The sequence below is a fragment of the Doryrhamphus excisus genome, chromosome 2 (assembly GCF_030265055.1).
Source record: "Doryrhamphus excisus isolate RoL2022-K1 chromosome 2, RoL_Dexc_1.0, whole genome shotgun sequence".
Lineage (NCBI taxonomy): Eukaryota > Metazoa > Chordata > Actinopteri > Syngnathiformes > Syngnathidae > Doryrhamphus > Doryrhamphus excisus.
The window spans coordinates 10,488,364-10,513,380 of record NC_080467.1 but is presented as its reverse complement, the minus strand read 5'-3'; the positions used below and the strand labels follow the sequence as shown (position 1 = coordinate 10,513,380).

Below are 25,017 nucleotides of genomic sequence, written 5' to 3'. Positions count from 1 at the left end.
ATTTTTGTTCAATTTCTTTGTCAGCGCGTCCGAGGCCGCTGAGCTTTGAGTATAGACGGACGGCAGGATGAGTCACTGCTCGCAGTGTGTTGACTGAGGAGAACATTATGGGATGGCATGAGTCACGGCTCTGTGGGCAGCGCATTGTCATCTGCAGCTGATTGGCCTTGTTTGCTCTTTAGACTATTCTCGTTGGAAGAGGAGGGTAAACAAACCCAAATACAGAAAAATGATGAATAGAATGTGCAATCTAGCAAGGAGTCCTGTTTATAAATGTTCTTGCAAACAGAAAGTCGGCATATCCATCACACTGATAGCCTCAGGAAAGGAAAAAAATGTAAATCAATAAAGCAGCCAAATGGGATCTGTCTTTTCTTAACACATATTTATTGGTGGAAAAGGATACGTTATTTACTCTAGAGAAAAATAGCTTTTCTTGAAGTGATCATTCAGAATGTCTACCGAAATTTGGTACAATAACTGCACCGATGCTGACGTAAACGCTAGGAACCACACCGAAAGAGTGGATGGGTGATTCCCCTGAAAACCACTTGGAAGGGCATGACAATCTTGTTTGGACTGTAAACCTGTTGGTACAATTCCCCGTTCTCTCTTGCCACATCCAATATGGCGGTGACGAACGATTCAGCACCGACGCCAATACTTGACCATCACTAATGTATTCTCGAAACTGTGCGACGCTTTGGTTGGAAAGTACTGAATATGGCACAGAATCCCACATCATTGTGTGATGTCATGTGCTGTTGTCACGACAACCTCAACATGGGCGGCAGACACAAAGTAAATTGAGCGCTGCCAAGTTATAAAAGGGCATCCGATGGAAAGTCTGAATTATTTACCGTGGCGGATGCGTCAGAGTCCTGTGGCTCAGTGCGGTCGTGAATATTTCATGTCCACGCTCCGACTAGAGACGGCAGGTGACTGGTGACCCCTGATGTTTTGGGTCTTACTGGTCGTCCTCTATCACATGGGTTAAGGGAAGAATGATGTGCTTTAGGTTTTTAGCAATTGTCTGAAATGGAAGGAATAATAAATAACCGCGGAGTTCCTTTGCAGCCGGATTTGTGACACGGGCCAGACGCTTGCAGAGCAAACAAGGACAACAAACAAGCAAAGACAAAAACATGCTAGACCCATCCTACATAAATAATACACGTGTTTACTTTGCCGGCGCTGCATGAGTTCATGCTCGTAAAAGATCCGATGATGCGAGCTTCCTATTTCACCCCGACTTCCCCGGTGAGTGCACCTGACATGACCCCCACCGCTAACCCACTTTAGGATTCCTGCTTGATCAAATAAGGAGGGAAATTGTCCTCTGAATGCCTGGCATGGCACCATTCAGCAATACACAAACACTTCTGACATTTAGAATTGAACATATTTTCCTTGAGGGTACAAGTTCGAGGCATTTTATTGAATGCCCTACTTTGAACCTGCACGTACACGAACCAACACGGAGCTGCTAATCAGCTCTGGAACGAGGTCACATTCTTTCCTCCATTAGAACACCACCAGCCAGCCACAAGGATGTACAAACAGGTCCCAGCGGCCAAGCTTTTCCTCACCTGGGAATGTTTCTTCCAGGCACACGTGGTGAACATAAAGCTCCTTGTTAGATGTAAACTACTTTAGTCTTCTTATGAAGCCCCAGTAGGTGGCCAGGGGTCACTATGGCCACAAAAAACATGGCTGATGAAGTTTGCCAGAGTCCTCCATGCAGAGCCGCGTCTTGGAGCGTGTGCCCAAATACAGTACACCTCGCTGGGGCGCAGCAGGTGAACCCCTCCGCTCTATACTCTGGTTCTCCTGACAGTAGTGATGTAGTACTAGTATTCTCAAGGTATTCAATTGACCGCAACTGGACTTTTCAGATTGTCTTAGTTTCGCCTCTCATCCGAGTAGGTTTCATCAGTAGGAGGACTTGGGGGCGACATCAGGGCATCTCAGCCCGCCATTCCGGTCTCCTTTATGAACGTATGAGTTGTGGCTGCTCCTTGGTGGTCTACATTCTTTAGTGGAAAGCACGGAGGCAGTCAGGTGATTTAGTGGTCCGGCACGACGCTCCGGGCTTTAGGGGATGGATGGGAGGGGTTGGGGACTACTTGTGACACTTCATATATCAGCTGAACCAAAGTGAAATAATAATAATAATAACTCTAAAGTCCGGTAAAGACTGCTAACGGGAGACTCTTTGGAAGATGATGTCATTCCAACTATTCATTGGAAATGACACGGGGAGCTTTCGCTGCCTGGTTCCTCGCAGATGTGAGCTCACACGGTAGGTGTCAGCTCTCGGCATTAACACATTGGAACACCGTGATTGGAGGTGAGTGGTACCATGTGATTCCCACTGCATCTTCTCTTCCTACATTTTGTCAACGGACAGCACAATCTCGCTGGGGAAGGACATAAAAGAAGCTTTCCTTCCATGCAGGGGCCGTTTGCTTAATGGACGATGACAAGGATCAGAGGTGTCTTTGGAGGTTTTACGAGCAGGCGCGACTGCGATGGGACGCACGGCTGCTTTTATTCTTACTTCCGCTTTAATGAACTCAACACACACACACACACACACACACACACACACACACACACCAGTGGCAGATAAGACAAGCAGTCACGGATAAAAATGCTGTTGTTGACATCCCAAATTACCACAATGGTAGATCTGGAAATACAGAAGCCAGCAAAGACAGCATAGCGCTGCATGGGAAAACCTGACGCTTGTTGACAAAAGTTGCGAAAATAATGTGTTTTCAGGAATATTTATGAACAGGGATCTTTTATGAACATGGATTTCAGGGGATATCATCTCTTATTCTTAAAAACCTGAGCTGCATGTTGTTTTAAAGTCAAATCCTGAGCCTGATGGTCTTAAGAGTCCGCCAGGGAGAGGATGCAAGGCTTAGGAGGCGTCTGGAAGGTGAGATCACTGCTTCCAGGCAGGGTGGGACCACAAGACGTACGTCGTCGGATATAAGCAACATTCTAGGAATGGAAGTATGTAAGTATGGAAGTGGTTAGCTGTTCTGTCTGGGCCTCTCCTGGAGATGCTTATCTAAGAAATGGACACTCCTCTCCGTATTGGAGTGGCGGGAGGCCGACCAGGGCCGGGGCCAAGCCTGCTGGAGTGCAGCCAGGGCAGAGACGCATGATCGACTCCGACATGACGACAGATCCTGCTGGGCTCCAAATTGAAATGACAAACTCCAACAACGATGCACATTTATTAGTGCCGGGTGTCTACATAAAACCGGATGTGTATCATCGTTTTAATGTGTTCTATTGCCAACATAAACACACACACCGAATGCACAATGTGATTTACGAGGCCTCTGCAGGGCCATGCATTCAATCCAAATCGACCCCCCCCCTCCACACACCCCTGCCAATACCCAGTAGAAATTAGAGCTCACGGCGGCCCAATAAAGTGCGTCCAGCACAGCCGCCTCCCATAAAAGCAGCCGAGTGAGTCGGCTTGTAGAGCCAGTGTGAAATTGTGGAAGTTATTTCAGAGGAAAGTTGCGGCGTTGTTAAAGTCACAACACTTTGTGACGAGGTGCTAAAATGTTTGAAAGTAGGGAAAAGACTGGATGTGTTAATTAAGCTAATGGAATCTTCTCCAGGCCTGTCACCATAACATATTTACTGGACCGTAATTGTCCTACAAATTATTGCCGGGAAACGATATTACTGTCAAGATTATTGTGAGATCATTTCTCATTAATGTAATATTGTCAACATTTTTTTTAGACTTATTTCCCCCATTAATGTCATGAGAATATAAGGCATATTAACACAAGTAAAACCGCATCAAAAGCAATCAACTTTAATTTCTCAAGAGTATTTAACATTTTAATTGCATTGGCAAGATTAAAAAAAGCAAAACACTTAATTATAATGGCAACGATTTCACTTCAATAAAAACCACAATATTTCTATATATTTTTAATCAGTGTCACTTTCGTGAAATGACTTGGCATTTCAAATTGTGTGTCGATAGAGAACAGCTCATTTGCATAAACACGTCAGTGACCGTTACTAATATAGTGTGTGGAATACATAGTTAACGCTTAGTGAGGTGTAACGTTCATTTCATCCAGGCTGTTTGGTCGCGAGAGAGGAGGAAATCAAACATGCATACACATGTCAATTTATCGAAGCCGGCAAAATGATCATCATGACAAGCCGAATCTTCTCACTTCCCCCAGTTGAAAAAGTACCAATGGTGGACTTTAACCCGGACCTCGCAATCTTGATTCATCCCTGAATCTCCAACCAAACTCATAATCATCACCATCATCTTTGTCGGCTTGGGCCCCCCCCCTCCCAGGTGACTCGCCTTCCTAGTTGTCATCTCCATTCAGAGCTCTGTGCAACATTCTTCCTCTTCTTTTTCCTTGTACCCGCTCACACACTACTGACACGCTGCTCTCGTTGAGCTCATCAACATTCCGTGCAGATATGACACCTGTAATTAGCGCTGTTAAAATTCCTTCCCACGTGTGCCCTCAGGGAGCAGCAATTTATCCATGAAATACTTCGGCTGATACACTTTGTAATATTTTGATCTAGCTTATCTATGTATATGAAGAGTCCTAATATTAGAAATGGATGTATGATACAGTGTACATGAGGGGTCTCGTGTCACACGATCTCTTGAAATTAAAACCTGACAAGATTTATCATTCAGAAAAAATAAATTAATCAATCACATAAGTGAAAAGGAACTCAATAAAAGCGCAGGCCTCCACATAAACTCTCACCTCCAAACTGGCAGGAAGAGAACTGACTGACTGCAGATGCTTCATAGAATAACGCCGAACAGACTGAGACCTCTTGTCAGTCATATAGTTGCTAGGTCTCTATGGGGGAGGCAATTAGGAGTGGAAAAGATGCTCGCAAAGCCAAATGCCACATAGTGAAGCAAGCCCTTCAACACAAATGAGCCAGTATGCCGAATTTATTTGAAACAGGTGCACAGATCCACCCGACATAGTTTTCTCGTCTGGGGGGGCGGGGAAGCCTTCGTCCCGACAGTCAACATTCACTAAGACGTTCGGTCAGCACAGTAATTCCAAACGAAACAGTGGACAACAACACTGTGTGTTCACAGAAAGTCATCACAAAATAAATGCTGCTCCTTGATACTGCTGAAAAGCCAGCATTTGAAGAAACGCTGCAAATGTCTGACAGACAGTGTCAACTGCTTACGAGAAAACACATGATACAAATGGCAAATTAAAGGAAATATTGGCTTATTATGATATAGTATTCATTATTATGATTATCATAACAAAAATGTTGACAATAATATTCTTTAGTGTCAATTTGTGGGACATTAAACACCTTAAAATGCACCTGAATTGTTTTGCGACTTAAATTAAATAAATAAAAACGTTTGTTTGTCCAGTCAGATCTTTTCATTATATCTTTATTAAAATGAATGTTAAAATCTTAAAATGTTAAAAATGAATGTTCTTATGGACCCAATTTCGTGCATGGTTTTTGTGAGTTGGACGTATGATGACATCACAAATTTATGCCAATGTAAACTAAAACATATTGAAGAAGATCAGGCTTTGCATCACCGGTGCTACTAATTCTTGTAAGACGCTAAAATAAATTTCTCTTTTGCGTCTTCTGTTAAACAAAGAAGAGTCGCAAACATTGGCGCTATCAGGCTAAAGCTAAAGCTACTTCTACTTTGTAGCGGAGACAATGCAGATTTGTAATTGTGCATTGGCAACCAACATTCCAATATTGTCTTTTGTGCGTTTATTTATGAGGATTCCCGCCAGTTCCCTGCAGCGGCTGTCAACAGAATATGATTTATGCTAACGCCTTAAAGCACAAAGACGCTCCCCGCGCTGCATTTAAACGACAATACATTTCTTTTGTCATGCGAGCTGCGCGGGATTTCCACTTTAAAGACTCTAAAGTCGGCGCGGGCATTGTCGTGACTCACATGACTGCGCTATGCGCGGAATCTCATTCGTCTTCTTCGTTCAGAGCCTTCCACCGGCACTCCTACCTCCACATTCATTCATTGATTGAATGACAAAAGACAAAGCAACTTGCCAAAAAAGAAGCGCCGCAACTATTTTCCCATCACGTCTGCCAAGAATAATCTCTGACAGCTGATGTGTGAATGCGCCAAGGCGTCATTAATGTGCTCCGTCGCCCAAATCGCAACAAAAACTCCCGACTTTTGACTGCTGCGGGATGGGATAGTCACCGCATGGATTTCTCACGTAAAATCGGAAGGAGGATTACTTCTGGGAAGCCGCAGAAAAAAAAAGATGAGAGCTAAAAATTAGCATCAGCATGGGATTTGTTCCACACGTCTGTACATCGTAAAGGAAGCTTGCACAAATCAAACGCGTGTGGTGAAATTCCCCCTTCCGCGTGCGCGTTTTTATCTCTGGAAAATAAATGTAAAAAGAATGCAAGGGCAGCGAAATCATTGCTTTTCTCATGCTTGAAAATGAACTGGAGTCTATTGTTTTGCCAACTCTTCCTTATAAAAATATAAAATAGATTCAAGTGAAGAGAATATTATAATAACTACAAGCACGCCCGAACGCCTCATGGGGCAAGGAGATCGGATCAGAAAGGAGACAGAGCATTAAGTTGCTCTGCATGCATCATATGTATGAACAAATAAGTAAGTTGGATGATTATTTTGTGCATTAAGAGTGTTTCATCTTGGAGGCTTCATTTCCAATGGTACCACTTACCGATACAACCTTACAATACCTGGATGCTGCAGCCGTGCAAACCTGTTACTGTGCATAGGGACAAATAAGATATCAGGAAGGGGGGAAACACTTCTGGGGGACGCTAGACTATGCTTCCATCTGCTGCCATAGCAGAGACGCCCTAGTAAATACTGTACACGTGTTTAGCCAATATTTACGGTGCGCTTATGCGTTCTTTGATTCTAAATGTGTTCTCCAAAGAGCAAAACGCGATGTGGAACCCCCCTTCTAGATGAGTACTCACCTCCAGGTCTGTAATGAAGACAGGACTTCCTCTCCTCTGATCGCATTAATCAATTTTAATTGCGTTGGGGGCCTATAATGCAGCCATTGTGCATGGTGTAATTCAATCTGCAAGCTGGTTGTATATGGCATCTACTTACATGTCACCACGCCACCCCTCCCCTGCTCTTGCCTTCTGAGCGGGGTCGCCAGGCGGGAAAACAGGAACGCCGGGCGGGACGGGGTCATAGGTCGCAGTGCGGTGCATTTCATCCGGCAACGTCTGGAGTGTAAGGGTGGGTTCCAAGATAGTGGTCGTGTTTCATGGAGGTTATACTGCCTTCAGCCTTGAGCCTGCCCTCCACACACACACACACACACACACACACAGAATGAATGATACTGTCAGCGTGTCACAGTGGGCGTCAAACGATGAAGCTCAACATAACTTAGCCGAGGGGGAGCGGCAATAAAGTGGATTTGTTTAATGGGACCGTGTCTATCACCATATCTCAAACCGGCCGTACAGTCAATTACTGCACTGACTCTAATTATTTAGTCATGTCAGGTGGGAAGGGTTGGTTGGGGGTGGGTACTTGCTGAGTCGCAACATACAAGAAACATGACACATTTTAGTGTCAATAAAAGTGTCTTTATTTTACGTGGAACATATAGGCTGATATATTGATAGTTAGAATTGTTCCCAAAGGAATTAACATTTGTCACAATTTGCTAATTTTTTGGTTAACATAGAAACTTTCTGCTATATTTCGCCTTCCCTTGCGTTCGCCAGCTTGTTTAGCATCTAAAATACTGTCCAGTTTGTTTATGGCGCTACCTTGGATCACACGCCCAAGACAAAATCTTACGATGCATGCATTGTGGGCTGGGGATGCCATTTTAGGACAGCAGCGTTTGTTTATATATAACAGTTGCTGTGCAGTTTGCATCCTTTTTTGCATTTGAAACTCTAATTATTGTATATAAAATGTGTTATCTGTTAACATTTTGGGGTATCTGGAACAGATTAAATGGATTTACATTCTTTTCTATGGGAAAATTTGCTTTGGTTAAGAGTCCGACCTTCTCGAATGGATTAATGATGTTAACCAAGGCACCACTGTAATGGAAATAGTAATAACTGCTTCCCAGGTCGAGCTAGCATCATCATAGAACCTTTGTTAACTGCACAGGAACTACTTTGAGGTAGCAGTTTGCATTACTAAACTGCAGGACAAGTGTACGCGAGGAAACGAGTGACAGGCATGACTTTGTGAGGCCTTTTTCCGGAAGCTTTCCGTGGAATTCCAAACAGTTGGGCTCCAGATACCAAAGGCAAGCGGTGTCCTTTTACTGTCTGATTCTAACGCGGGTTTGTTTACTCACATTTTTCTAATATTTAGGATATTTGCACACTATTCCCACCAACGACAGATATTCAATGGTGGACCTTGGACCGTGACGTGGTGGTGCGTGCACTCCACGACCCCTGTCCCTGATCACTCGCACAGCACACCGTTGGCGGGACAAAGAGTGTGTTGTTTAGTTAAACGAGGGGCCCTTAGATGTGTAATTAGCACAATCTGCTGCAGGAAGCTCCTTCACCACACACACAACCACAAAGCTTGCGACACCCGACAGGGAAGTTCTAGCAAGCTTGTTTTTGCACGTTCAGCTATTAGTTGTAATTATGCATTAATACAAAGTTCAACACCGTTTCAACATTTTTACCACAAAAGGTTTTGACTGTCTAAACACGCCGACGTGTTACTGCGCAATTCATGTTGTACATGACTGATAGAGGGGGCGTTCAATCAAGACAATTTAAGCTAATGCTAACAGGTCTCCTGTTTGGTCATCCCCCATTCACTTCCGACGTTTGCTAGCATTAGCCTCTAGCACGGAGCTACCTAACGTCAATGTTTTACGTGGAAATAACTCCTAACAACGTTTCTCAAACAAACATGTAGTCCATTAATACACACATTCAACTGCAGTGTTCAAGCTTCATTTGTGACATATTACTTACCTGTGATAAATAGCACGAAGATGGCACACGTCAGCTAGCCGTTATCAATGTAGATTTATCGTCACGTTCGTACGCGGTTCCCCCTTGTGGACTGGCATCGTAATAGCAGTGCTACGTTATCTAACACAACAGTGCTTCTCAACTGGTGGGTCGGGAGCCAAAAGTGGATCACAGATTTATTCTGGGTGGGTCGATTAAAAAAAAAAAGTCCAAGTAAATAAAATAATATATATACTAAATGTAAAAATTGTAAAAGAAACAAAAAACAATCTTACAAATGTAAAATGTAATTACAAATGAATACAAATAAAATTCAATTCAATTAAAAAATACAAAAAATAATAATGACACATTCAAACTCCACACAGATGCCAAGTGGAGAATCTAACCCAGGTCTGTGCTAACCACTCCACCACTGTGCAGCCGTACTAGTAACATCATTTCGAAAATAATGATAGTCGTATAGTGTAGTCCCATGCGAGTAGCAGGCTGCTACGCTGGCGAAGGGAGTGAAGATGTATGAGTGCATGGCGGGACGCACGCTGACTGTTGCACATTTAATTGGATTAGCTTCTTCTGTGTGGTTTCCTGGCAACATCGACCAGGGAAGTTTGCTTGTCTTTGCCCCACACCTCGTTTGAAGTTGATTCAAGTGAATGGTGTCTAGGGTCATCCGCATGCAAGGTGCCCTCAAAATCAACGAAGAAACTGCGGCTGCATTCCTCAACATGATTCCTGCTTCTCACTGCGCCTCGAGACAAATACGTGCATGCGGCCAGAGAGCTGGAGAGAAATCAATTGTTCCAGTTAACAAGCCACGGCTGGTTGGAGATGGATATCTGGGATGAGATGCGTCTCCTGTTGGCGGAGGCGAGATGTTTCCTCCACCAGTTTTACGAGCTGCCATCCTTCCCTGCGAGAGGAGATAGCGGCGACGAGGGAGAACGTAAACAAACGTGACGACGCAAACACATGAACAACCTCACCGGGAAGGGAGACGACACGGTGGACGAGTGGAGGGAGTCGAGCACAAGGCCCCAGTGTTGCCTTTGCTAGGCGGGGACAGCTGTCATGAAGGCACCCCGCCGCCGCCGCCACCCTCAGCTGTCAGAGGCGGGAGAAATAGGCGATTCACATGCAGACATTGGGTCAGTGTTCTGGTGACGGGACATCTGATGCACACAGTGAGGCGTGTGTGTGTGTAGAATAGAATCACCTTTGCCAGCCAACACACACACACACATCTTTAGCATCCCAATGATGATGATCTGTTTCTGTTAACATTGAAGTTGAGTAATGTGTCTTATGGTCTTCAAGGAACCGCAACCAAGTCTTGTGGTAAACATCAATGAGTCTTCAATGAAGAATCGAAGAATCAAACCAGCGAACGCGTTTTTTCTGACTCTTTCTGACGATTATGAGTGTGACGTACTTGAATCCCAGTAAGAGGACAGTCATAGCTGTCAGACTCCATAATATAAACGGCTCCTGTGCAATAACCATGCAATAAACCCGTGGCTTTATCAACATGTACACAGCTGTAAATAGTGTATAGAACTTTATTTGTATGACCTTTTTTTATTTAGCACTGTCTATGCTTGTGTGTGTTTTTATACTCTGCTTTTGCTGCTGTAAATCTGGAATTTCCCCTTGTGGGACTAATAAATGTATATCTTATCTTATACTATTCTTCAGCATCCTTCGTCCTTTTTGTAAAAATCAAAGAAAATTCTTCAGCGACCAATCATAAATAAACTTTATGTACGGAGCGTTTATCAGATACACTTTACAGTCTCACCAAAGACAATATAGAGTCAGGCTAACTCATCCTAAAGCAGCCTTGAATCAAATTCAAAGTCTTCCATGTGTTCTAATGGGTTTTGTTAACAAAACAGACCTACATCAAAGCCAATTTGGACCAACGGAATCAAAACATCTGTGCTGAATTACAGCCTTTGACAAACGCCACATTGCTATCACGTCTGTCGGTTTGAAAAGTGCTAAAAGGTTTGCCAGAGACTTCCGTGGCACCACGGCGGCTGCTCGGAGCGTGTATCCGAATACAGTGCACCTTGCTGGGCCACAGCAGGTGGCTCCCTCTGCTCTATACTCTGGTTCTCCTGGTAGTAGTCATGTGGTGGTTGCCATGTCATGATATTTGTTTAGCACAAATCAACTGGTTTTGACCAACTTACATCTCAATTTCAAAAGATACAAAACAGTTATCGGTATATTGGTCCAGAGATGGACAGTTATCGATTTTTTTTTTTGAAAAAACAATATTCTGCATCTCTACTATAAACATTTAACATTTGCATCCATTGAATGATCCCATCTGCCTGCACTGGATTTTGGTCAGACAAATACTCCAGATGTTTGCCGCCTAAACAAAGGCCCGCGTGTTGCCGCGCCCGCTCTGAATTTGCAGGTGTCGTCGGGGCCACAGGAATTTCGACAGCCACGCAAGACAAGGCAAGCCAGGGTGAGCTTATGGACGAAAGCTGGAGAAGATTGCTCCTGTTGCACGGTCACGCTCCTTGCTGTTCCCACCGGGGGGGGGGAAGAAGGCTGGTGACGAGCGTGCACACCTTGGCTGCATGTGTGCCGCTGCTCTCTCTCCCTCCGTTTTGCTTCCTAATCTTGCTTTGCTGCAGCGGCGGATTCCATCCCTTTGAAATGCTTCCCGGTATGTTTATTTATGTCGGCCTCTTGCGTGTTTCGGGGATTACATCTTTGCAAAATTTCCCCTCCTCATCCTTGTCTTCTTCAAAGCGGCTCTATCTTCTCCCCCTCTCGCTCTCTCTCACACACACACACACACACACACACACACACACACACACAGATTTTTGAGGCCTTATGGCAAGCATTAACGCTATTTGTGAACAATCGATGCGGTTTGGCATCAGCGCAGCGCTGCAGCCATAATTCAATTCAAACTATCACTCTATCATGCGAAGGTCGTTAAAGGGTGCAAGTTCCTGCATGCCAGCACACACAAGGAGAGACATTTGTTCGTCTTCTTCCATCATCCTTTGGGCTTAATGGTCAAGCTAATGAGGCCTTTGGAGAGTTGTGCTGTCAGGAGGCATCACCAGAGAGAAACCTGCCGAGCCCATTAGAGCCTCCATCGGCGTCCGCCAGCCTAGCCGAGCAAGGGTTTTGTCTTCCCGGGCTAAATGAGCACCCCCGCGGTGACTACCGAGCGTGAGACGGAACGCTGCGGTGGCCGAAAACAACGATTTGCATGCTCGGACGCCCTCTGGAGCTCTGCTATCCTTTCCATCCCTGTCACCCAAACTACTTCTGCACAGCACTTGAGTATGCGTCGGTGTAAACAGACGATCCACAGACGATCCACAGACGCCCAGCACATATGGCGATGAGTCATGGCGATGCAGCAGCTTCCTCTTTAATCACCTGGGGAGGCTACGTGGACCTCGACAGTTGCGGCACGACGGCGGTGTTCTGGGGTTCTCGTCTTCACGCTAAAATAAAAAACACGTTAAGATGACGTTTCAGGTATCAACTTATTGCCACCCCTATGTGAGTAATGGGCTCACCTCGGCCCCCGCAGTGGAAAAAGATGCGGCTCCAACACTGGGGTCACAGGTCAATATTGTTGACAATATGCAGAGAACTGTGCAATTTCTGAGAAGAAAGTCAAAATAATCGGAACGTAAAAAAAAACAAAACAACAACAGCAGAAATGAAAATAAACAGCTGTAATTTTAGGACAGCTAAAAATTCCAACATATTAAAAGACAAAAGTTGTGTAACGTCATAATACGCACATTACTATAAGCAACTCGTTGCTATGCAGTGCACTGCATGATGCGCTATCATGTCCACAGCTAAGAAAAACACTAGGCTGCTAGAAAAGAAACAAGGGAGGGAAAGAATGTTCCATTTGTGTTGCAATTGAAGTCATGTTTACTTTTGCTTATGCTGTATATACAGTATGGACATCTTATACCGCCATTTTAAATAAAGTCTGTTTTATCTACAGTTCCACTGTTTTAGTCCTGTAATCACAGTTGTATGGGGGGGGGGTGTGTCTCGGTAACCGCGGGATAATGTCATCACGCTTAAGAAAGCGACATTGACAAAGGAAACAGGATATTGGTTACCCTCGGACCTGGCCCAGATGTGGACAACTTCCTCATTGGAGCGGCGTTACCGTGGCAACAGGGGGAGCTGTGATGAGCGTTTGGATGGAAAGAGAACAGAACACAAACCGACCTGTTGTTTGCTTGGACTGACTGACTGACTGACTGACTGGATGCAGCTGACAGGACGCCCTGCTTCAAGCCCACGCCTGCACATGTCCATAAATTGGATACTTGAAAGGATATTTAGCTTAATTGATGCTTTGGAAGTAAACACAGCCTGGGTTTTAGCTTCATACCAAAGCATAATTAGACATAATTGTCTCTTCATGTACTTCTACTACATAACACCAGTCAACAAGTATGACAGTCCATCATTTTATCATTCAGCTGGTTGAGAGAGGATAACGTGATGATAACGTACCATTCCCCCCACGTTCAAACGATGGAATGATCCGGATTACAATTAAAAATGAATATAGTTTGTTTGGTGTAACAGAGTTGTGCACGATTCAACTCCTGGAATTGGAAAAATTGTTTTGCGCAGTGCTAATTACTGTAAAGAACCGTGCTTATAACAATAACGATGCGACTGCAACGAAAAGAGAACCGAGCACCCCCACGGACAACCCAAACTGAAATTTGCACCTCACACACTCCGACTCCTGGAGTCAGATGGTTCAGATGACACTGAAGAACTCATACGAGGTTTGTTCGCTTCATTGCCTGGCACGAGTCGTTTTTGGGAATCAGAAATCTTTTTTGAACAAACCATGTACGATTCGTTCAGTACAATCTGGAGCATCGTTTTTCAACAGTGCTAGCGAACAAAATGACGTGACTACCATTGAAACATATCCTCATGGCCCACATGATTCTTTTCTGGGAAAAGGTGTCAATCTAAACATACATTTGGATGGGAAACATTTTGACACAATTTAACCAACAAACGAAACAAATAGTCTAACTTCAATCAAAACGTTTGTGGGATCAGAAGCAAAGTTTTAACAGACCTACTCCCGAACGTAAACCTCATAGGAGCCATTACCGGGAATGGGAAATAACAGTTTTTGTGCAGTTCTATGAACAAACCTTGCATGATTCATTCCGCGTAATCTGAACCAGACTACAGATGACAAGCTAACATATTGGAACACAACCAACGATTCATTCTGTTTACCTTAAGTCAACCATACCAACAATACCAATGAACTAACATAACCTGTGTTGGGATTGTTAGTATGGTTCAGATTATACAGGATGAACCATAAAGGGTCTCGGGGGTGCTCGAGCCTATCCAAGCTGTCTTCGGGCGAGTGGCGGGGTACACCCTGGACTGGTGGCCAGCCAATCACAGGGCACATATAGACAAACAACCATTCACACTCACATTCATACCTATGGACAATTTGGAGTGGCCAATTAACCTAGCATGTTTTTGGAATGTGGGAGGAAACCGGAGTACCCGGAGAAAACCCACACATGCACGGGGAGAACATGCAAACTCCACACAGAGATGGCCGGGGGTGGAATTGAACCCTGGTCTCCTAGCTGTGAGGTCTGCGCGCTAACCACTCGACCGCCGTGCAGCCGCCTCACATGATTCATTTTAGGGAATGAGTAGTTTTCAAACAAACCTTGCTAACCACTGCTAACTAACTAACTAAGCGACGCTAGGAGGTTACAATCCGTGCCATGATGAGCGTGCATGCTCTGAGTGCATGGCAGGCGGGAGTGTTTGAATTGCCGTGTTGCAATCCAAAGCCAACATTTCACCTCTTTCTTTCTTCTACTGGCGTGCGGAAGCTCCCGCTGTGCCGCTGCCCTCCTTTCATTCAAACAAGTTGATGAAGAGGCTTTGGCAAAGTTCCCCCCTCCACGCCCGCAGGCGTAAAATTATGGGGGAGGCAGAGGACGAGGTAATTACCGTCAAGTGTTTGGGCCTCTACCCAGAAGAACACACGAGCCACTTCAAAAGGTTGACGCGCAAACACGAGCACGCATGGTGCTAGCTCTACCTTTCACACTTATTATTACTGTACACCCGTGTCGTACTGAAACATGTGGAACAGTTTCCTATGCGGTACATTTGGTGCTCTATGGTTATCAGAGCATTTTTTTTTCTTTGCCATCATTGAATAATCCTGAATTCACACCATACGTGTATCACGTACATCACATTCTTGTAGAGTATATTTCATTCATCCATTCATTTTCTACCGCTTATCCTCACGAGGGTCGCGGGGGTGCTGGAGCCTATCCCAGCTGTCTTGGGGCGAGCGGCGGGGTACACCCTGGACTGGTGGCCAGCCAATCACAGGGCACATATAGACAAACAACCATTCACACTCACATTCATACCTATGGACAATTTGGAGTGGCCAATTAACCTAGCATGTTTTTGGAATGTGGGAGGAAACCGGAGTACCCGGAGAAAACCCACGCATGCACGGGGAGAACATGCAAACTCCACACAGAGATGGCCGAGTGTGGAATTGAACCCTGGTCTCCTCGCTGTGAGATCTGCGTGCTAACCACACGACCAACGTGCAGCCCTAGCGTATATTTAAAAAGCTCAATTCACATTATTTTCTAGTCCCGGGCTAATTCAGCTTTTATGACTCGAGTGCGTCCTGTTGAGGCCACGACGGTCCAAAACAAAAAGGTAACGATGCTGCTTTGCAAGCAGATGACTGGAGCTTTATGAGTTTTATTACATTTCACAGTTTTTCCCGGGGCTGTGGCAGCCATTTCATTTCATGGACACTCCTGCATCGATTAGTGACGCAGATGAAAATCAATAAGTCCTCAAAAGGACATGAAGTAGATGCGAGTAGACGTGGAGGACGTCAGCCTGATCCGACTGATTTAGAGTCTAACAAAGCAAAACAAATATCATTTTAAAGAATCCGAACACGGCCCGGATGGAATGACAACGATGGCATGAAGACGTTTGGGCGCCGGGCCCCCGAGGTGGCCATTAAAAATGAAATAGTGCGTTGCCACTCTTACTAAAACTGCCTTCACCGGGGAGCACAAATTGTTGTTGTAAATAAAAACCCTGGGCGTCCAGGGACTACGTGTTGTGGTTATTAGTTTGCCCCCCGCCCCCATCCACGCGGCCCCCTCCTTGGCCGCCCGCCTTCAGCGCTTTGCCTGAGCAGTGAAGGCAGATGATTATTAACTCCAGTGGAAGCTGGAGGTGGAAAATGTAAAATCATTAAAAAACACGAGCGCAGGAAAAAGAAAAGCGCATTAGGAGTCACAGGAAGTCAACATAAACGACTTCTGAGATGTTCATGATGAGAAATGAAATTCTCCTGCTTGTGATGAGCGACGTTATTATGTGGCACTAAAAGGCCACTTTTACTGCACTCGTCCATGCGGGCTTGGGGACCATTTTACTTTTACCGGCTTAACATCGCAGACGAGGAGAAACTCCACTCGTGATTGTTTCAACTGAGCATCGGAAATTCAAGCGCTTCTATTCCACAGCCAATCACGTTGGCAACACATGATGCAACTTGCACACGGCCATACCATAACTCCTGCAGTACCTATACAACACCACTAGGCGTCTCGGCAAGTTCGATTCCATCTCTGTGTGGAGTTTGCATGTTCTTCCCGTGCATGCGTGGGTTTTCTCCGGGTACTCCGGTTTCCTCCCACATTCCAAATACATGCTAGGTTAATTAGCGACTCCAAATTGTCCATAGGTATGAATGTGAGTGTGAATGGTTGTTTGTCTATATGTGCCCTGTGACTGGCTGGCCACCAGTCCAGGGTGTACCCCGCCTCTGGGATAGCAGGGATAGGCTCCGGCGCAGCCGCGACCCTCGTGAGGATAAGCGGTAGAAAATGAATGAATGAAAGATGTAATGCTCACCTCTCTACACGCAGAACACATGCTCTATGTCGGGCCCCAACATCCATTGGGGGCCCCATGTTGGGCAAGGGGGTGCACTTTAGAACATCACATCAGCCTGAGGAAGGAGAAAGGAAAAAAATAGTTACAGTAATGATTGGCAGCACACAAAAATGATGCAGTGTAATGGTACAGCTGCTGCATTTTAAAAAAAAATCTGTTTTTTTAATTTTTATTTATTTTCCATTTTGCACAAAAAAATAATTTACCAAACTATTTGTTTCCCATGTACAGTCGGCCCTCGTTTAACACGGTTAATTGGTCCAGACTTGACCGTGATAAGTGAATTTCTGTGATGTAGTATTCCTTCCTTAGAAATATTATGGGAGTTATGTTATTAAAAATCCATTTACAATCTTCTAAATATTTTTTTAAACATTAGCAGAGCTTATATTAACACCCTTATAGTCCCAATGGTGTGATATAGGAGATATAGAGAAATCTAAGAAAATACAGTCAATTCAGGTCAAATTGATGTGTTTTAAATGTTAGTTAATATTTGACCCTGGAAAGAAACCAATGGACTTAACATATTTCTTATGGGAAAAATAGTTTTGGAATGGGAACAATTTGGAAGTCAACCAGCATCGACTTTGGAGGATTCCCTGTCCACGCATTCATCAGTCAGTAAGCAAACACGTGATCTCGATGCGGTAAATATATTTGCCAGTTTCTCTTTCATCCTTCAGTAAATGATTTCCATGCTGACAGGCCAGCAGTTGCCTTGTGAGAACGCAGGAACGATGAAATGGATGCAGGTTTCCTTTGTAAAAGTCCAGACTCTTCCAAAGCTGTGCTGTTGCCGTGGTGACAGCAGTGGCAAAAACACACAAGCCCTTCCTGGTGGTCGGCGTGGGACCTTTTTCATCGTATTGAGAACGTGATGAAGTTTGCACGAGGCAAACGTCGCAACACCGCGAGACAGGCAGGACGTGTCGTACTCCCTTTTCCTTTGCAGGTCCTCGGGGAGGAACCTTTGATTCCTCGTAAACGGGACGTGGAACAACCCCAAACAGAACACCTGGATCTCGTCTTGTTTATCCAAACAGAGCGACTGTTTGGGCAGACGACCACATGGATGGGAAGGGAACAAGTAGGGATGAGGTGTCAAAGCCGACATGTCTAGAACATTCCTGCAGACCAAACACAGTGTGTGTGTGTGTGTGTGTGATGCATGTTCTTGTTGTGTTGCTGCAGGCAGGCTTGTGTTTGTGTACGAGCGAGACGTGGAACCACCCCATGGCCCACAGCAAACCAGCTAACGACTCCAAACCCTCAGGAGCTCACATGGTGGATGGTGCTGTGGCGGCATGCGAGGCGAAGCAAGCCATGTTGTGTTTTTGTAAAAAGTCCCACCTAAGTGTTGCGTCGGTACGCCCGTTAGCAAACGCCTTTTGAGACAGGGGTCAAGAATTCGGAGCGGCTGTGTGATATTTGGGAAGGGGGCGAGAAACCAGCGCCGCGTGATTCCCGTAACAACAGCGGTGCAAGTTTACGCCTTTGACATGGGGTTGAAGGTCATGTTCATTCGCACCGACTCACGAGAACCCAGCGCCAAAACAAAGTCAAGTCCACACCCACACAACGTTGACCTGTGTCGTGTCAGTGTCGTAGTCGGCGTACAGCTCGTATAGATTTACTATGTCAACACATGGCCATGCATGGCGGTGGTAGCGTGCACGAGTGCTACCGACACTTGGGGAGCTGCGATTCGCCCAACATGCACTGTCACATATTGCAAAGCAGAAACCGAAGGAAGGAAGGCGTCTAACATCCACCAGCTCCACGAGTGACGTCATCACGGAGGTAGCGGAAGGTCGATTTCAAGCTCATTGAAATATTCACCACAAGTGTGCGACTTCCCCTCAAGTATTATATGTACAGTATTGGGTAAAAGTGACTGTAGGGGTGTTATTTAATGTCTGGAAGGCTCTGATAATGTTAAAACTCGTCATGAATATGCTTTCTATGCTCTTACTATGAAAATACTCCAGTTAATATTGAATCCTACTTAGCGGACATTCACTTATCAGGGTTGGGTCTGGAAGTATAACAGTGATGAGTGAGGGACGAGTGTAGTGAAGGCGACTGTGTGGCATTGTCCCTTGACGAGATGAGAAATGAATATTTTGCTGACCCAAGTCTTATGTGGGGAAAATGAGGAGACATTTAGTGCACGAGCATAAACATGCACACATCCAAACAAGTGAAGGCCGATATTGATTTGATTTAACAGCAGCGGCATCCATCATGCAGTCGTCGTGTTGTATCATAACAAGACAGAGGCGCTCCCGTGTTAACCCCGCACTGACAGAAATACGACCCGCCGTTAATTATTCACCGCAACACGCCGTGCGACCAACCGACCCTGCTTCTCGGGAGGTAAAGATGCTGTTTTTGTTGGAGGTGAAAAGCTGATATAAGTTCTCAAAGCGGACTGTCATTATTCCTCATTAGGTGTGTTTTGTACTGCCAGTCACTTTGCTGAGGGAACAATTAGCACTTGTTTTGTTTCTGCTCTAATGGAAGTCATTTAGCTGTTATTGAAGACTTATTAGTGATGGATGACGCTGTTTGCCGGGTTATTTTACGTGGCGTGGAAGGTGTATTAATCATTATTAATGACACTTTTTTTTAACCCCTCTCCGTACAAGCCAAGGTGATTTAGCCTCCTGGCTGGACACTGTGTGTGTGTGTGTGTGTGTGCGCCTAATGAAGTACTTACTCAAGCTGCTGTCGGCAGAATGCAAGGTCACGCTGGATGCTGGGATAACAGCGGCAGATTACACTCAAGGTCAAATCCAAACACACACTAAAGGTCACTGACTTTACACTGTAGCAAAGTTTAGTCCTCTAAAATGTCAAGTGGATACATTAAGAAATGTAAACTATGAAAATATTCCATTTATCAACATTGAATCCAACATGGCGGTCTGGCCTGGAGATAATGAACCGCTATAAGTGAGGGAGGGACGATGGAATAGATAAAAATATCAATTCTTAGACAGCCTTTGGTGGAAAAAGCAATGGAAAGGTAGAACTCCACGGGTGTGTTTCATTGTGGTAACAGCATGACGATAACCATAGAAGAAGAGGATGTCTTGACAAGAAGTGGATGTCAATAACACTGACAGAAGGAGAAGGGAATGCACATCAAAGTCAGCTGTGTTTACGTGAAGCAACACCCCCCCCCCAGGCATGCATTGACGGCAAGTTGGATCATGTGTAAGTTGTTGTTGGTGAAACATCTTCAGGCTGCATGACTAGCTGTCAAAACTGGGTCACGGAATAAAAGAACAGAAAATAAAGAGTGAGTCACCTGCAAGCAGGGTCCCCCGCGGACACCATCAGGCGGTGTGGGACCATGACGCATCCCAGCGCCGCCTCATCAGGACCACCTCTCCGCATCATCCACTTTCTGAGAAGTCAGGCCGTCATCCTGCGCCGAGGAGGCTCATCATTCCTTCTCGCTCGCTGCGGCGCTCAAGTACGACAGGAAGAGGGCCGCTGGGAAACACGTCAATAATTGGGCAGCAAATGGAAGCGGTGATGCAGGGAATGATGTCAGTCCCGCATCCTGACTCTTCATGGAGTCATGGCTGACATCAGCTTCTTCTTGGCCCCAACCTTGTAGAGCACTGGAGACCTGCTGTTGATGGCGGGAAAGGGGGTCATTACAGGAGCAGGTCCATCAAATAAAACTAATATTTTCACCAGATTAAATTAATATATGTTGCAATGTAACATAAAAGATAATTAGCAAATATTTTAGAAAAATATTGAAAAAACACATAATCTGAATGTGCGATACTGACCACGCCGTTTCACCGAGTTCCCGGTGCATTTCTGCCGCAGATCCTTCTCAAACTTTGGAGAGGAAAGCGTGCCAAAGCAAATATAAAAGTGTAAAGCAATATAATCATAAAAGTTGGGAGTAATATAAAGATGTGGTCCTCGTGTGGTTGACGAGAGCGTGTCTGGGAGAAGGGCCTAGCGTGTTTGTGTGCGTTATCGTTGCACTTCGCCATAAAAGGCAACGCTATCGGCTGTTGTTTATTGTTCTTTATATATTTGGGCCAGGCAGGTTTATTTAGCCTACACAAGTCATTACGGGCATGGGGAGGTGGAACACCCTTGGAGGATGACTCAGCAATAAAACCTTTTCCCGTCTTTTAGGGCTTTTCTGCTTGGCTGCAATCGGCTCATTAAAACATAAACACAGAGAGGCCGCGTTATTGCGGCTAATGAGAAAAGAATGACTCGGAATGATCCTAGAGGGATTTTTAACACAAAAGTATTAAAAATGAAAAAGAAAATGGATGACTAATGAAACACTAATGACTTTAATCCCTACTGTACAGATACAGATACAGTATGTATGCATTTATGCTAATGTAGCACAAACAGCCATGTTGAAGGATGTCAAACATGAATGACAGATACATACAAACATGTTTGTTTACCCCCCCCCCCAAAAAAAAATCCTAAAGCTCGTAAAAGTCAGCAAGGGTACGTGCCGCCGCCGCGTGCTCCTTGGAATCACAGCTCGCTGGAGCAGGCTAGAAATTGATTAGGTGAGGAGGAGATTCACTCGGGGCCCTCGGAGAGAGAAAAGCAGTGGCAAGGAAGACGAGCTAATCTGAATTTTAACGGCGAGGGGAAGGAGATAAACATGATGGACGGCGAGGAGGGAATAAAACACCGTGTGCACTTTATCCGCCGGCAAGTTGCAGAAACTCAAACTGCTGTGAAATAAAGATCAATTAAGTGTAAAAGGAAGCCGAGCCGGAATCAAGACGGAACAATTCCACAGTACAGCAGACAAAAATTGTTGGGTTTTCTTTTTTTTGTTCGTGATGTCAAGCAAGACTTTAGCTCCCATTCAAAATGCACATGCATACTTTGCTTCTTCTTTGGCTTTTTTCTCTTCTTACGTCATCTCAAAAACGTACCAGTGACAACAATGTGATTATAACCACAGAACAGGAAGTGGCCCTTACGGCGGTAGTAATAGTAGTAGCAGCAATGCAAGCATCTCGGACCTGGCTACTCAGCACAACATCGTATAGTATGTAGTAGTATGGTATAGTATAATAATATATATATAATAATCATTCAATAACATTTACAATATATATTTGTAGATTATGTTCAAGGGTCAAACTGTAGTCATCCATATTTCATCTAATCTAACATAAGATAATCAATATGATATATTGTGAGGGATGTCTGATAATTATCAGCACAATATTTGCATAAAAATGGTTGATATCAGCATCTGATTTTTTCCCGATCATGAAAACCGATATTTAAAAAATGCTTCATACAACACCTATGCGTTCATCCCACCACAGGAAATATGTCATGTTCACATATGGGTCTCGATGTCGGCTGATATCGGTATCGGAGGTCAAGAGTTGGACAATATCTATATCTATATATAAATATTATATAAGTAAATAATATGATATGTTTGTCATATGCCATAAACATTTAAGGTAACGTTTTAACTGACATGCAAGTGTAAAAAGAAGTTAAGCCTTGCCTAATACAGCAAAAAGTCAAATTGAGGAGGAGCTTGTGTCGCATTCCTGGTTCTGTGGTGAAGGTCAAACGTTGCCGCTGATGACGCGCCTCGGCGGTGGCGTCACAACAGAAATAACCCATTTTCTTGCATCATCAAAGGGTCAGTATAGTGTACTGCGTATTGATACAATATTTAAATATTAAATGCTCACCTTCTTTTACACTTGTAAGAAAGCCGAAAATGTAACCCAACACATCGCCTGCGCATGTAAGAGGTTCTATGGCGACCACAGCTTGATCCCGAAACAGACAAATTCTGCTTCAGTTATTGTCTATTGGGAAATGATGTTACATTGAAAAATAAGTTTAGTCTCCTGTCATGTTTATCCACTGTCGATGTGCGTGTTGTGCTGTGATATTGCCGCACCTGCTGCTCCACCTGTCACCGCTGGCAACTGCACGTCTGCGCCGCTTGCTCACTGGCTGGCTGGCTGGCTGGCTGGCTGGCTGCCCGACTCAAAATGTTTGCTTATCAACCTCCTGGACGGCCGCGGCATCCGGTTTCAAATCAGTGGAAAACGAGCCCCGCCGTTGCAACAAAAGTCCACTTTATCAGTACCATCAAGAACATGCGTGACAACAAAAAACACACACACATAACATGTAAAGCCCTAAGGATAAATAAATAGCCTTATATACATTGCATACAGTACATACTTACATATAGTACATCATGATCATCATGTTTAAAGGGAGGAACGAGTCTTTGATGATCTGCACTTGCCTCCCCTGCTACTTACCGAGATACTTGGAAATACTACATGATTACACATAAACTGCATTATAGTTAAAATGTGTTTTTATGTATATTAGATGGATATCACTTAGGAAAGTCATACCTTGTGCAAAGAAATACAATAATAATGGAACATAATAATAAATTGGAAAATTGGCCAGCATTTAGCCAGTATTGAGTGAATGGAGCCTTAAAACGCAGACTACTTAAAATAAAGGCCTCCAGCTCGCTATAGGAGGAGATACTGCATGATGCATTATGAAGGCAGTTGGACTGATGTGGCACATTTTAAAAAAGTGCAGAGGACGCTGACCTGAGGAGGCTGCAGGAACCTGCTGGAGATCACGCAGACGCGTTCAACACACGCCTTGAATACGTAACATTATCTGCAGGGCTCTAAAACAATCCCACAAGAAGGCGTACTGGTAATAAATACTTTGTCAGACGTCCGTGTTGGTTTCTCATTCAGAGGTACACGATGCTTTCCTCCGGGCTGTCCTCACCGCCGCTGTCCGTCTCCATGGAAACCAGGTGGCCCAGCTCCGGATGCGGGTTGGGGGGACGGTTTGGCCACATCTCCACCGTGCGGCTGTGATCTGTGGGGGGGTCAACACACAGAATGGGGTCAACACACAGAAGCTCAGTCAAAAGGAATGATAATAATAATAATAAAATGAGCGGCACGGCGGTCAAGTGGTTAGCGCGCAGACCTCACAGCTAGGAGACCAGGGTTCAATTCCACCCTCAGCCATCTCTGTGTGGAGTTTGCATGTTCTCCCCGTGCATGCGTGGGTTTTTTCCGGGTACTCCGGTTTCCTCCCACATTCCAAAAACATGCTAGGTTAATTGGCCACTCCTAATTGTCCATAGGTATGAATGTGAGTGTGAATGGTTGTTTGTCTATATGTGCCCTGGGATTGGCTGGGGACCAGTACGGGGTGTACCCCGCCTCTCGCCCGAAGACAGCTGGGATAGGCTCCAGCACCCACCGTGACCCTCGTGAGGAAAAAGCGGAAGAAAATGAATGAATAATAATAATAATAATGAAGACTGTCATTGTTGCAGTTGGGGTCAAAGTTCACACGTCACTCTCCAAGCCGTGATTTTTCTCTGGCAAAGTCTTCACCCTGGTGTCACGTCTGCTTGAGAGTGATGACACCATTAAAGGTGACAGGCTACGAGAGTGAGTGAGAGAGTGTACCTTCTTCATTCATCACAACATCCTCCTCCTCCTCAAGATGCTCTTTGACCTTTGTGTCTCTGCTGCTGCTGCTGCTGCTGCTGCTGCTGCTGCTGCGGCTGCTGCACCTTCGCAGACCAAAATAGTCCCTGCACTCCGCTCTCGCACGTCTCAAAGCGTCCATCACGGGCTGGACTGACACTTGACAACATAGCGAGCACACACCATATGGGCAGCATGGCTATGGACATTAGCATATGTTGGTGTCAGACCCTATCATTTGTTGGTCCTGACATTTAGATATCAGAGGCGCTGTGATATCGTATTGGATGAGGCTTGATGCTGGACAGTTTTTTGGGGGGGAATTTTGCCCATCATGGGATACACCTATTTCGACTACAAAGCTTGTTAATAAAAACCTCTGACAGCATTTTATATAGTTTGA

At 44.9% G+C, this 25,017-nt stretch overlaps 1 protein-coding gene across 10 annotated transcripts in view; it reads right to left on the bottom strand.

Moving 5' to 3' along the window:
* Positions 1–25,017, bottom strand: part of arhgef28a (Rho guanine nucleotide exchange factor (GEF) 28a) — a 69,346-nt gene that overhangs the window by 24,019 nt on the left and 20,310 nt on the right. For 6 of the 10 annotated variants that reach the window (XM_058065074.1, XM_058065080.1, XM_058065079.1 and 3 more), the window contains 9 exons: positions 22,809–23,988; positions 20,390–20,719; positions 19,796–19,834; positions 17,032–17,128; positions 12,600–12,687; positions 12,457–12,524; positions 10,023–10,140; positions 9,037–9,949; positions 7,169–7,361 (listed from right to left, as the gene is read on the bottom strand). In XM_058065074.1, coding sequence (XP_057921057.1) covers positions 23,858–23,988 — 131 coding nt within the window. In that variant the 3' untranslated portion in view covers positions 7,169–7,361; positions 9,037–9,949; positions 10,023–10,140; ... (4 more) ...; positions 20,390–20,719; positions 22,809–23,857. Of the gene's footprint in view, positions 1–7,168; positions 7,367–9,036; positions 9,950–10,022; positions 10,141–12,456; positions 12,525–12,599; positions 12,688–17,031; positions 17,129–19,795; positions 19,835–20,389; positions 20,720–21,539; positions 23,989–25,017 lie in introns of those variants that run through there. The other 4 variants (XM_058065076.1, XM_058065075.1, XM_058065073.1 and 1 more) reach the window with 4 other exon arrangements.